Here is a 15010-nt window from a genome sequence, read left to right on the forward strand (position 1 = left end):
TATTTTAACACTAAATATCTAAAACATGAAGATGAACTCTATAATTGTTTCAGCAGTGTTTGAAGTTACTCATTCCAGTACTTTACAAAATTTTACTAAAAATTAATGAAAACGTTGAGGGCTTCCTTTAACATTTCTTATTTAATTGCAAGAGGCAAAAAGCAGTTGTTTGCCCTGTCACAGTAGGCTAAAGTAATATACTCAATATAACTGCAAACCAACAGGCACTCCTTTTACAGCAAAAAGTGTTAGAAGTTGCAAAATGTAACTTAGAACAAATTTCAAATTAAAGGAGGGCATGCTATTCATAAAAGTATCAATATTTCTCCAAAGTCTAAGTTTGTGGTATTTGCTGGATTTTATTTCAATAATGAAGTCCATCAAGTACTACTTTTTGTGTAAGCCACTAAAGAATATGAGCCAGAAAAGATATTTCTCAATAATAAAAAACGTCTTTAATGAAAACGATTAACCAAGTTGCATTGCCTGGAATCTTAAAAAGTACTCCTAGGTCACAGGCAGATTTCAGAGCTAGTACAATGCAAATTGACTTACTCCATCATACGTGAACACATAAAGCAAAATTGAAGTCACACATGTACAAAGTGCTGATGGGCGTCATTGACATGGTTAATTTCATAAAATTAAAAACTTAAACCTACAATACAAGCTCTAAACATTGCAATCCATGTGGCATGATCATGAAAATCTTTTGTATTAATGCTACAGTGAAGCTGATTGGTTATTTTGTATGAAAGACATGAAAGGAGTTGAGTTTATAGATGTGTATGTATTTTTCTTGAATAACAAAAGAGATAAGTATTCCTTTTCTGATATACTGCGATAGTAATAAGAGGTGGGGCTTTCAGGAGGTGATTAAGTAATGAGAGCAGCACCCTCATGAATGGGATTATGACCTTATAAAAGAGGTGTGAGGAAGCTTTACATTTCTTTTTTGTCCTTTTAACCTTCTACCATTTTAGGACACAGCAAGAGGCAAACATTTTGGAAGCAGAAGGCAACTCTCACTGGAAACCAAATCTACTGGCACCTTGATCTTGAACTTTGCAGCCTCCAGAACTGTGAGAAAATACATTTCTGTTCTTTATAAATTCCTCAGTCTCATGTACTTTGCTATAGCAGCAGGAACAAACTAAGACTATTTGAAATATATTATACAGGGCTGGGCACGGTGGCTCATGCTTGCAATCCCAGCATTTTGGGAGACTGAGGTGGGTAGATCACTTGAGGTCAGGAGTTCAACACCAGCCTGGCCAACATGGTGAAACCCTGACTCTACTAAAAACACAAAATTAGCCAGGCATGGTGGCATGTGCCTGTAATCCCAGCTACTTGGGAGGCTGAGGCATGAGAATCACTTGAACTTGGGAGGGGGAGGTTGCAGTGAGTCGCGATCCACTACTGTACTCCAGTCTGGGTGACAGAGCGAGAGTCCGTTTCAAAAAAAAGGAAAATATATTACACAGGATCAATGGGACAATGGCTTATATTTTTTCTCTTTAATTTCCATTTAAAAAATAAAAGTTCAGTGCTCTAATTATAATTACCCTCAATGGTTCCTGGTGAGTTCTTACAAATTTCTTGTGTTTTGACTCCCTTTCTCTCTTTTGGAATATCATATGACTCATGCATTTTTATAAAATCATTTTCAGTCAGTTGAAGTCATTATTGTTTTTATGCTCAAATTATTCCGCCTTTGGCCAAATTAGCTCTTCTGTCCTTTTGACATAACCCCATTAACTTTTTCTTTTTTCACAGGTAAGGTCTTTCTATGTTGAGCAGGTTGGTCTCTAACTTGACCTCCCAAAGTGCTGGAATTGCAGGTCTGAGCCACCATGCCCAACCTCCCATTACAGTTTGATTACTATCAAACTTTGTCTTTTTTACAACAAAATATCCAAGGCTCATCTTATCTATTTCCTGACCCAAACCTCAATCTGGCCCTTTTTCTAAGGAGCCCTAGTTTGTTTTATCGGCAAGTGATATTTAGAGATCATAATCTGGTGCTAGGTTTAATGATTGCTTTTAGACTTTTTCAGTAAATAGAATTAGGAAATACACTTAAACTTTTTAACTAATTGTAGAAAATGTTAAACATACACAACAACAGTAAGAATAGCATAATAAATCCTCATGTGACAGCATCCAATTTTAACAGAAATCTATGTTTTGCTCATCTTGTTTTATCTAGTTCTCACACTTCCCTTGAAAACTATTAAAAATCTATGGCAGAAAAATGGTCAAGGAATACGAACTACAACTTCATAAATGAGGAACCAGAAAAGGTAAAAAAACAAAACAAAACAAAACAAAAAAAAACAAAACTTGAACAGATAATCGAATTTCACAGTAATTCATTTTCAAATTAAAAAGTATAAAGATTAAAAAAATGATTTCCCCATTGTTGACTAGACTGCAGAAAAATGGGGCCAGGCATGGTGGCTCATGCCTGTAATCCCAGCACTTTGGGGATCCAAAGTGGGAGAATCACTTGGGCCAGAGTTCAAGACCAGCCTGGGCAATATAGCAAGAAAAAGAAATTAAAAAATAAAAATAGAAGTTTCATGCAATACTAAAGGGAATATACATGGGTATAAGCTTTCTGGACAGCAATTTTAAAAATTACATAAGAAATCTTCAAAAATATTCTTCTCTCTGATATAACAAATAGACTCTACAATACAGTGATTTAAATAATACAGAAGTTCACTTCTTTCTGTCTTCTCTATCTCTCTGTGTCCAGGTTAGCAGGGAGGCATTCATGTGTGAGGTCAAAACTGAGTCACAACCACAACCAAGTTCCAGCTGGCAAAGAGTAAAAATAACATGGAGGAGTTATGACCAATGTTGTAAGGATCAGGCCTAGAAATGGCAGGCATCTTTTCCACCAATATCCTATTGGTAAAAATGTAGTCACATGGGCACACCATCTATCTGCATGGAAGGCTGGGAAATGTTGATCGGTTGGGCAGCCATATGTGTAGGAAGTAGAAAACAGAATTTGGTGGATACCTAGTAGTCTCTGCCATACCCTTGACCAAAAATTTTTCTTCTAAAGAATTTAATTCTAAAAGTTAGAGACATTCCCAAAGATTTACCTGCAGGCATCACAGCTTTGTGTATAATTGCAAAAATTGAAATCAACATGAATGTCCAAAATAGTGAATTATTTAAATAGATTATTATGCATATTACGAAGAAATACTCTGCAACTCTTAAAAATAAATGTGATGTGCCAGGTGCAATGGGATATGCCTGCAGGCCCAGCTACTTGGGAGGCCAAGGCAGGAGGATCACTTGAACTCAGGAGTTCAAGTCTAGCCTAGACAACATAGTGAGACTTGGCCTCTAAAAAAGGAAAAAAAAAGAAAGAAAACTGATGTAATGAATATATAATGACCATAAAAGAGGTCTAACCTTATAGTTGAAATATTTGGGGCACTCATCCCATTCATAATTATTTTACATTTAAATTACTGTTCCTATGTAAGTGGTGAGCTTGGTAACCATTTTCATATCAGGTGATACTACTGCAGTAATCATAGCTGTTTGAATGAGGAATAATCCCAATCACATTTTCTCTTAATAGTTTATTATACTGGGCATTGGGGTTGCAAGACAATGCACACTCCAGGCTGAATACATGTCTTCATGTACCTGTGTGTAAATCCCACTTTTATTCTAAAATTCTTTGAATATTTTGTTTCTTGCAACCCAATGATCCCAAGAAAATTATATGCTTTTACCTGAAAATTAAAACCAATATTTTTGGAAAAGTGTATATGCAGTATGATCCCACTTTATAAACAAAGACAAATTTATAGGAAAATGGTTATATGGCTGATAACAATGACTGTCTCTGAGTGGTAGGATTACAGTTAATTTTTATTTTCTTCACTCTGTTTATCTTTATTTTCTGAACTTTCTACAATGAACATGTTTTATTTTTACTTTTGTTAAAATAAATAACATTTAATTTGACAGGACATTCTAAAAATCAACCTTTGGTAACTTCAATATTCATTGGCACATTAGTTTGTGCCTGTTTCTGGGGGTCATTCCTATGAGAAAGGCAGGTAGAACTTATGAGGATAGAGCAGTTGAAATATTATAGATTTCATATTTTATGGCTTTATTGAAAACATTGATATATTGAATATTTGTAAATTTTAATTTCATTTTCTTTTATAATCCTCAGTGTGAGGCTAAGGTATAAGGAGATTGGTAAGGAAGTATGATACATATTGAATCAGATGTCAAGGTACCATTGGTGCCTGGGTCTGACCAATAGACCAAGGGAAAAATCTCAAAGAATGAGACTTGTAATGAGAACACCACAAACTTGAATACCTTATACACAAAACACAAACATTGTTATGCATAATGTGCATGAACCCTGAAACAAAGATAATGATTTGGACCTCCCAACTGAAGTGGCATGAACAAAAGAAACAGCAGAGAAAAAACCAAAATAACTAAAATAAATTGTTAGAGAAAAATTACTTTAAAAATAGCTATAACACTTTGCAATTTCAGTAACAGTTCTGCCTCTGATGCAATGTAAAACATGTATTAGACATTCAGTCTCCACAATAAATTTTAATGAGCACTACAAATTTAGAATATATAAAAATATCAGTAACCTATGAATTCATCAACATAACTCACTTTTCAGTTAAGTTAGGCTGAGTTGAAATTCTACTAAGTTTTCCCATATTCTTGATAAAGGCTAAATTTGAAATAATTTATTTAGATGACTGTTAATTGGCAATTTGATAGTAGTTACATTTTACGTAACACTTGATATAATAATTAACCAAAATTAATTGGTTCAATATTATCTTCTGTGGTTTATTGATCCAAAAGTACATATTTGTTATGTAAACTTATACTATGTAAACTTGTATTCACTTTTTGCTTCCTTGAATTAATAAAGCCCATTAATGCAAATCTAAGTCTTCATAGACTTTTCCAATCCTTAGTTAAATATTAAAAACTGACTACTGTAGTTATTTGCTAGGTATAAAAGGTGTGACTCAGAGCAGAGAATAAGATGTCAGCAAATAGACAATAAGATGTCAGCAAAAGTGCCTCAAATTGTAACTGCGACAAGTTAAGGGCATTGTAAATACTATAGTTATATGTTATATGCAGCTTGCAACTTCTACTGAAATGAGTTTAATCATGCCTTTCACATAGCTGAAATTTGTGTCACGATTTAAGCTGATTTTCTCATTCTTATCAAAGTGTTACCTGGGGGTAGGGAGAGGTAGGCCTGCATCCCACCTCTAATGCTATCATTTTAGGAAGAGACAGGCATAAATCTGCTCATCTAGTAGAACACATGATGTTAGAGTATATTTTGTTGAATGCTATGGAATATTAATATAATTAATTCTAAAATATCACCTAAAAATATGTCAACTGAAGATCTGACTGTACTAAATATAAAAAATAAAACAACATATACTTTCTCTACTGCTTTTCTGTCCATTCATTGTCACCAGGCCTAGCCAGTCCCTGACACCCAATACACTACCAATAAGCCATCGTCATCTTTTCCTGGGGTTTTACATTCACTGGTTGTGTTACCTAGTATCGCCTATAATAATCGTTAGTCATCATTAAGGAACTAAGTATTATCTGCTCCTTGCCTTGGAACACTCTATTTGGAGTTGTGCAAATGAGAAGCCCCGAATTTATAAGTCAATATCCTCATTTCAGAGCCCCCACCCTTGTGACTTTAAATTGGAGCTCCTGTTTGACACCACTGAGTATCTCTGTCTCTGGCCATCACTTTTTTAATACATATGACTTTCCTTTCCCAATTTCCAGACAGGGCTCTTGGAATGTATGTCAAACTCAATTACTCTATAGAAAAACTGCCTTTCTCTTCAACGTGCTCCCTTGAGGTTGCTAGGTGAATTTTGTACCTTCTATTTTAAAAGAGGCTTTCCCAAACTGTGCCATTTATCAATTTATTGCCCATCAGTCTCCATCTACCATTCTCCGCTCTGTTTTGTGAACTGAAGAGGGACCCTGTAAACATTTCTTTATTGCCAGCAGATACAACATTAGACATTGTCAAGAAAGGGTGCTGGAGGGCCACTTCAAGTCCACTGCAAGAGGAAGGGGCTGCTCCTGATGGCCAGGTTTGCTGTTTCCTTCAGCAAGGCTGCTGGCGGATGTGCATGTCAGAGTTCCCATGGTTCTCACCTCGGTGACACTTGACAACCAGCATGAGGCCCACCAAAACCTCCAAGAAGTTTAGTCACCAGGTGAGTCACTTCCTGTGAACCCTTCCAGCATATACCTTCTGGTAAGTTTCTATGCTGTTGGAAGTCTGTGCGTTCCTATAGCAAGCACACTCTCTCCAACAAGGCATGAATCATGAATCTATATTGGCTGAAGGTGGGACGGTTCGTTTCTTCTACATTCTTGGTTCCTCAGTCCCAGAAGTAGCTGCTTTTTGCATTTGTTATCTCTGTATTCATTAGAGTTCCCTTTTATTATGATTAATATAATACTCCTTTATATTAAATTTTTCCTTTTCAAATAACTGGTGTGGATCGAAGGCATCCTGAATTTGGTATAAGTCTATCTTACTGTTTTCAGATACTGTAGTAAGAGGCATAAACTTTATGTAATTTTAGTAGATTTGCAGTTGCAAAATATTTGAAATAAATTTATGGCAGGAAGGTTTGAAGTGAGAAAATTATGTAATTGAGTTACATTCTTATGTAAATTGGGAAAAGACTGCCATTATCGCACTTTAGCAGCATATCTTTGTTCAGCTCTCATGACTATCCTGTTCTATAAGAGTAAGCTTAGAGAATCACTAAAACCAATGAACAAAATGTTGCTTAATAGAACAATTGTTGAGTTTATAAAAATTTATTTGGTTAGAGAATAAGGTTTTGTCTTCAGACTTTCAGTTATGGATGACCCAACTTCTCTAAAATCATCTTTCCATACTATCTCTGTTTGTCAATTTAATTTTCTTTGTTTCTACTGTTCAGGATTAAAATATCAGCATTATCTCTAATTTATTACAGCATTATTAAATATCTACTATTTGCATGGTACTGACTGGGGAATGGAAGCAGGAACAGAAAAATGTAGATATAGAAAAATTGCTCAATGAAAATAACCAATACTTTTAGAAATAATGTAAGTGACTAATGTTCAGAAACAATGTATCACCAAAATTTCTTTTTTTTCAAAATTTCTTATAGTTCATTAGTTTGTAAATGTAATGTAAATGTTGAGAATATTATTCTTGTCATAATGTAAAGCCATGTTCTTTTACTTTAATCTCTGGAAAAAAATCACAAATCATTCATTATTGTTTTAAGACAAGGTGTGCGATAGTTGAATAAAAAGTTGATTGCATTCATTTCTTTAATTAAATCTAAGCTGTAATTAAAATGAACTTTGGAAAACACTAACTTTAGTCTGATTAGTTACTAGTAGTTCATTGGGTATCTACAACAACCATACTTTCACTCTAAAAATTGACAGTGATTCTCTTATGTCCCATGATAGAAATATGAAGATTATTCCACAACACCCTCTGTGGACATAAAACTTTATAAACCTACTAATGCCAAAGGGCAAGGTGATAATCCCCTCAAAAAAAAAAAAAAAAAAGGCCGGGCGCGGTGGCTCAAGCCTGTAATCCCAGCACTTTGGGAGGCCGAGGCGGGCGGATCACAAGGTCAGGAGATCGAGACCACAGTGAAACCCCGTCTCTACTAAAAATACAAAAAATTAGCCGGGCGCGGTGGCGGGCGCCTGTAGTCCCAGCTACTCAGGAGGCTGAGGCAGGAGAATGGCGGGAACCCGGGAGGCGGAGCTTGCAGTGAGCCGAGATCGCGCCACTGCACTCCAGCCTGGGCAACAGCGTGAGACTCCGTCTCAAAAAAAAAAAAAAAAGAGTAAAACAGGAAGTCATGCTGTTCTCTTCTTGAACACCACCTTTGCTGTCACCATGGTACTGTGATCTAAGGTAAGGCAGTTTTTGTTGTTATTGTTTTAAATAACAGAACATTCAGATAAATATCCTAAAGCAGTATTAAATTGGAAGGCTAGCATCTCTACTTTAATTAATTGCATTTGCTTCTATGTTCTACTTAAGCCAAAGCCTTCCTTTAAGACCCATTCTTACCTTCGTTCACGATTTGCTCTCCTCTCACAGTCTTCTGGCCTCAATCCCCTTGTACGGTGACTCTCCTTTCTTTTATCCTGACCTGGGGATTCTCCAGCTCCCTCCAAGTGACAGAGAATCCGAAGTGCTGGTCCCAGAGCCTTTCATGTCTCTTATCAGTTCTCCTGTTGCAGACTCCAGGTGACAAGGGCTTTACTTCTGCGTGAGAGTCTCCTGGTCTGAAGACGGGTAGGAGGAAGCCTTGTCCTCCTGAGCTGCAGTTGAGTTGGTGGGTGCTTTCACTTTGCTTCAGGCTGTCCATCAACAACGGCTGAAGCATTCCTTCTGAGTGTGCCTAAACACAGAAATACTTTATCTATCCTTTTTTAAAAAAATGTTTTATTTAAAACATTTTATTTAATATTTTATTGATTGAATGATTGATTTTGCAGACGGCATTCGCTCTGTCACTCAGGCTGGAGTGCAGTGGTATGATCTTGGCTCACTGCAACCTTTGCCTCCCGGGTTCAAGGAATTTTCCTGCCTCAGCCTCCCAAGTGGCTGGGACTACAGGCACACGCTGCCATGCCTGGCTAATTTTTTGTGTTTTAGTAGAGACAGGGTTTCACCGTGTTGCCCAGGCTGGTCTCGAACTCCTGATCTCAGACAATCCACCAGCCTCGGCCTTCCAAAGTGCTAGGATTACAGACATGAGCCACTATGCCCAGCCTACTTTGTCTATCTTATCTTTTTTCCAAAAATAAATCTATCCTCAATATGAAGAATTTAGATTTTTCCTGTTTAAATGACTCCAGTACTAAGCTTTAGGGAACAGTAAGTTTCGCTATTATCTTTACGTTAAGGGAATAAGCACTTTGAAGGCCCAGATCTGTATTATTTATTTATTTATTTATTTATTATTATACTTTAAGTTCTAGGGTACATGTGCATAACGTGCAGGTTTGTTACATATGTATACTTGTGCCATGTTGGTGTGCTGCACCCATCAACTCGTCAGCACCCATCAACTCGTCATTTACATCAGGTATAACTCCCAGTGCAATCCCTCCCTCCTCCCCGCTCCCCATGATAGGCCCTGGTGTGTGATGTTCCCCTTCCCGAGTCCAAGTGATCTCGTTGTTCAGTTCCCACCTATGAGTGAGAACATGCGGTGTTTGGTTTTCTGTTCTTGTGATAGTTTGCTAAGAACCTACAAAGAACTCAAACAAATTTACAAGAAAAAAACAAACAACCCCATCAAAAAGTGGGCAAAGGATATGAACAGACATTTCTCAAAAGAAGACATTCATACAGCCAACAGACACATGAAAAAATGCTCATCATCACTGGCCATCAGAGAAATGCAAATCAAAACCACAATGAGATACCATCTCACACCAGTTAGAATGGCAATCATTAAAAAGTCAGGAAACAACAGGTGCTGGAGAGGATGTGGAGAAATAGGAACACTTTTACACTGTTGGTGGGATTGTAAACTAGTTCAACCATTATGGAAAACAGTATGGCGATTCCTCAAGGATCTAGAACTAGATGTACCATATGACCCAGCCATCCCATTACTGGGTATATACCCAAAGGATTATAAATCATGCTGCTGTAAAGACACATGCACACGTATGTTTATTGCAGCACTATTCACAATAGCAAAGACTTGGAATCAACCCAAATGTCCATCAGTGACAGACTGGATTAAGAAAATGTGGCACATATACACCATGGAATACTATGCAGCCATAAAAAAGGATGAGTTTGTGTCCTTTGTAGGGACATGGATGCAGCTGGAAACCATCATTCTTAGCAAACTATCACAAGAATGGTGTATTATTTATGTATGTATTTAATAATGCTGAACTTGAGTCAGAAACAAAACCAATGTTTAAAGCCCAGTTGATTGGCAGAAGTATACAATTTTTCTCCTGATAATGAGAGATTAATTTCAGTTCATCCTGCCCATAAAATATTGACTTCATGCAACACGTACAATGTATTTCCCAAGACAGAAAACTGGGAATCAAAGCTCTCTTTTGTGAAATCTAATTTACCATCATGTCCAGTTAATCCTACCTCATGGCTATATCTCTTGACTCTGTTATCTTTTTTCCAAACCCTTTCTTACACTATAGGGCCTACAGAATAAATTCAAGTTTTGTAGCGTTGCATACAAAGCACTTTATTATTTGACCCTTGCCTACATTGTGGCCTCATTTTTAGCTGCCCCTCGTTTGTGGTCATGAAAATGCAGCACTCAGGTTTTCTACTGCGGAGAGTGCAATTGACTGATGGCCCCAGGTAGTGTCTGCTGGATCCACTCTTGTGTTCATGTAGACACCACGATTCCCACAGGGTTTTCTCAGCCAGAGTACAACACGGAAGGATTCTAATGCAGGCTTATTTTTATGAGACAGGGTTCCTTTAACAGGTGATTCTGGCTGGAGGACTCTGCTAAACTTGGCCTGGCTAAGAATTTCTTTTTCTTTATTGTTTTTTTTTTTTTTTTCCCCAAAATTAGAGACAGAGACTTGCTCTGTCACCCAGGCTGAAGCATAGTGACATAATCTTGGCTCATTGTAAACTTGAACTCCTGGGCTCAAGTGATTCTCTTGCCTCAGCCTCCTGTGTAGCTGGAAATACACCCAGCTAATTTTTTATTTTTATTTTTTGTAGAGATGGGATATTGCTATTTTGCCCAGGCTGGCCTTGAACTCCTGGCCTCAAGCAATACTCCTACCTTGGTCTCCCAAAATGTTGGGATTACAGGCATGAGCCATAGTGTCTGGCTTGCCTAAGATTTTCTTAGAGCTGTGCCACATCTGAGACTCATCCTACACAATTCTCCTCCACATCTTTCTTTGTCTCTCACAGGGGTCAGACTGCCATCATAGTCTGAAGGTTCCTCCTGCCTTCCTTAGCTCTTTCTTCTTTATCCATCATAGGCATTTCTCACCAATACATTTCTTGCACATCTAATCCCATTTTGGCATTTCTTCTTGGAGGATTCAAACTAACAAAACTGGTGCCAGGAGTGGTTTGAAGAAACAAGAGATAAGACTGAGTTTGGGAACCTTCAGGCAGAGTAGGTCATCTTAAGGGTTATATGTGGATAGTTTGTGGGACTAGGTGGCAGCTTAATTGCTAACGGTTTCACTGATGGTAATCTTGAAAGGGAAAACACCCCAGTGGAGGGGAACACCACTGCACATGCAATGATTCAGGCATTTGAAAGACATGGGGGAAATGGTACTACAAAGACAGCAGAGATAACCACTTCCCATCAAATTTGTACTGCTTTGCAGAGGAATAGTGAAAAATTGAGGACTATTAACAAGCGATTAAAGCTCAGTGTGGAAGCTGGAGGACTTCTTTTGTAGTTTACAAAGAGGGTCTTATCTTCTGCAATGACGGAGCAGACAGAGCTCAGCAGAGAACTGCCTATCTGATACAGGTATACCTTGGATATATTGCAAGTTAGGTTCCAGACTGCAGCAATAAAGCGGGGTCACAATCTTTTTGGTTACCCAGTGCGTATAAAAGCTATGTTTACACTATACAGTAGTTTATTTATTTATTTATTTATTTATTTTTGGTTTTTTTGTTTTTTGTTTTTTTTTAAATTTATTTATTATTATTGTACTTTAAGTTGTAGGGTACATGTGCATAACGTGCAGGTTTGTTACATATGTATACTTGTGCCATGTTGGTGTGCTGCACCCATCAACTCATCATTTACATCAGGTATAACTCCCAATGCAATCCCTCCCCCCTCCCCCCTCCCCATGATAGGCCCCTGTGTGTGATGTTCCCCTTCCTGAGTCCAAGTGATCTCATTGTTCAGTTCCCACCTATGAGTGAGAACATGCGGTGTTTGGTTTTCTGTTCTTGTGATAGTTTGCTAAGAATGATGGTTTCCAGCTGCATCCATGTACCTACAAAGGACGCAAACTCATCCTTTTTGATGGCTGCATAGTATTCCATGGTGTATATGTGCCACATTTTCTTAATCCAATCTGTCACTGATGGACATTTGGGTTGATTCCAAGTCTTTGCTATTGTGAATAGTGCTGCAATAAACATACGTGTGCATGTGTCTTTATAGCAGCATAATTTATAATCCTTTGGGTATATACCCAGTAATGGGATGGCTGGGTCATATGGTACATCTAGTTCTAGATCCTTGAGGAATCGCCATACTGTTTTCCATAATGGTTGAACTAGTTTACAATCCCACCAACAGTGTAAAAGTGTTCCTATTTCTCCACATCCTCTCCAGCACCTGTTGTCTCCTGACTTTTTAATGATCGCCATTCCAACTGGTGTGAGATGGTATCTCATTGTGGTTTTGATTTGCATTTCTCTGATGGCCAGTGATGAGGAGCATTTTTTCATGTGTCTGTTGGCTGTATGAATGTCTTCTTTTGAGAAATGTCTGTTCATATCCTTTGCCCACTTTTTGATGGGGTTGTTTGTTTTTTTTTCTTGTAAATTTGTTTGAGTTCTTTGTAGGTTCTGGATATTAGCCCTTTGTCAGATGAGTAGATTGCAAAAATTTTCTCCCACTCTGTAGGTTGCCTGTTCACTCTGATGGTAGTTTCTTTTGCTGTGCAGAAGCTCTTTAATTTAGTGAGATCCCATTTGTCAATTTTGGCTTTTGCTGCCGTTGCTTTTGGTGTTTTAGACATGAAGTCTTTGCCCATGCCTATGTCCTGAATGGTACTACCTAGGTTTTCCTCTAGGATTTTTATGGTATTAGGTCTAACATTGAAGTCTCTAATCCATCTTGAATTAATTTTCGTATAAGGAGTAAGGAAAGGATCCAATTTCAGCTTTCTACTTATGGCTAGCCAATTTTCCCAGCACCATTTATTAAATAGGGAATCCTTTCCCCATTTCTTGTTTCTCTCAGGTTTGTCAAAGATCAGATGGCTGTAGATGTGTTGTATTATTTCTGAGGACTCTGTTCTGTTCCATTGGTCTATATCTCTGTTTTGGTAGCAGTACCATGCTGTTTTGGTTACTGTAGCCTTGTAGTATAGTTTGAAGTCAGGTAGCGTGATGCCTCCAGCTTTGTTCTTTTGACTTAGGATTGTCTTGGAGATGCGGGCACTTTTTTGGTTCCATATGAACTTTAGAGCAGTTTTTTCCAATTCTGTGAAGAAACTCATTGGTAGCTTGATGGGAATGGCATTGAATCTATAAATTACCTTGGGCAGTATGGCCATTTTCACGATATTGATTCTTCCTATCCATGAGCATGGTATGTTCTTCCATTTGTTTGTGTCCTCTTTTATTTCACTGAGCAGTGGTTTGTAGTTCTCCTTGAAGAGGTCCTTTACATCCCTTGTAAGTTGGATTCCTAGGTATTTTATTCTCTTTGAAGCAATTGTGAATGGAAGTTCATTCCTGATTTGGCTCTCTGTTTGTCTGTTACTGGTGTATAAGAATGCTTGTGATTTTTGCACATTAATTTTGTATCCTGAGACTTTGCTGAAGTTGCTTTTCAGCTTAAGGAGATTTTGGGCTGAGACAATGGGGTTTTCTACATATACAATCATGTCATCTGCAAACAGGGACAGTTTGACTTCTTCTTTTCCTAACTGAATATCCTTGATTTCTTTCTCTTGCCTGATTGCCCTAGCCAGAACTTCCAACACTATGTTGAATAGGAGTGGTGAGAGAGGGCATCCCTGTCTTGTGCCAGTTTTCAAAGGGAATTTTTCCAGTTTTTGCCCATTCAGTATGATATTGGCTGTGGGTTTGTCATAAATAGCTCTTATTATTTGGAGGTACGTTCCATCAATACCGAATTTATTGAGCGTTTTTAGCATGAAGGGCTGTTGAATTTTGTCAAAAGCCTTTTCTGCATCTATTGAGATAATCATGTGGTTCTTGTCTTTGGTTCTGTTTATATGCTGGATTATGTTTATTGATTTGCGAATGTTGAACCAGCCTTGCATCCCAGGAATGAAGCCCACTTGATCATGGTGGATAAGCTTTTTGATGTGTTGCTGAATCCGGTTTGCCAGTATTTTATTGAGGATTTTTGCATCGATGTTCATCAGGGATATTGGTCTAAAATTCTCTTTTTTTGTTGTGTCTCTGCCAGGCTTTGGTATCAGGATGATGTTGGCCTCATAAAATGAGTTAGGGAGGATTCCCTCTTTTTCTATTGATTGGAATAGTTTCAGAAGGAATGGTACCAACTCCTCCTTGTACCTCTGGTAGAATTCAGCTGTGAATCCATCTGGTCCTGGACTTTTTTTGGTTGGTAGGCTATTAATTATTGCCTCAATTTCAGAGCCTGCTATTGGTCTATTCAGGGATTCAACTTCTTCCTGGTTTAGTCTTGGAAGAGTGTAAGTGTCCAGGAAATTATCCATTTCTTCTAGATTTTCCAGTTTATTTGCGTAGAGGTGTTTATAGTATTCTCTGATGGTAGTTTGTATTTCTGTGGGGTCGGTGATGATATCCCCTTTATCATTTTTAATTGCGTCGATTTGATTCTTCTCTCTTTTCTTCTTTATTAGTCTTGCTAGTGGTCTGTCAATTTTGTTGATCTTTTCAAAAAACCAACTCCTGGATTCATTGATTTTTTGGAGAGTTTTTTGTGTCTCTATCTCCTTCAGTTCTGCTCTGATCTTAGTTATTTCTAGCCTTCTGCTAGCTTTCGAATGTGTTTGCTCTTGCTTCTCTAGTTCTTTTAATTGTGATGTTAGAGTGTCAATTTTAGATCTTTCCTGCTTTCTCTTGTGGGCATTTAGTGCTATAAATTTCCCTCTACACACTGCTTTAAATGTGTCCCAGAGATTCTGGTATGTTGTATCTTTG

The 15010-nt window shown here is 37.7% G+C and overlaps 2 protein-coding genes across 4 annotated transcripts in view; both read left to right on the plus strand.

Annotated features, from left to right (window-relative positions):
- LOC126954577 (uncharacterized) overlaps positions 1-5495 on the plus strand; it is a 33233-nt gene extending 27738 nt beyond the window's left edge. The window contains exons 3-5 of one of the 3 annotated variants that reach the window (XM_050790198.1): positions 984-1082; positions 2213-2306; positions 2765-5495. In XM_050790198.1, the coding sequence (XP_050646155.1) occupies positions 984-1082; positions 2213-2289 (176 nt within the window). In that variant the 3' untranslated portion in view covers positions 2290-2306; positions 2765-5495. The remainder of the gene's footprint in view (positions 1-983; positions 1083-2212; positions 2307-2764) is intronic. The other 2 variants (XM_050790200.1, XM_050790199.1) reach the window with 2 other exon arrangements.
- OCIAD2 (OCIA domain containing 2) overlaps positions 1-15010 on the plus strand; it is a 1147735-nt gene that overhangs the window by 813108 nt on the left and 319617 nt on the right. The gene's annotated exons all lie outside the window — the stretch shown is intronic.

Source organism: Macaca thibetana, chromosome 5 (genome assembly GCF_024542745.1).
Source record: "Macaca thibetana thibetana isolate TM-01 chromosome 5, ASM2454274v1, whole genome shotgun sequence".
Classification (NCBI taxonomy): domain Eukaryota; kingdom Metazoa; phylum Chordata; class Mammalia; order Primates; family Cercopithecidae; genus Macaca; species Macaca thibetana.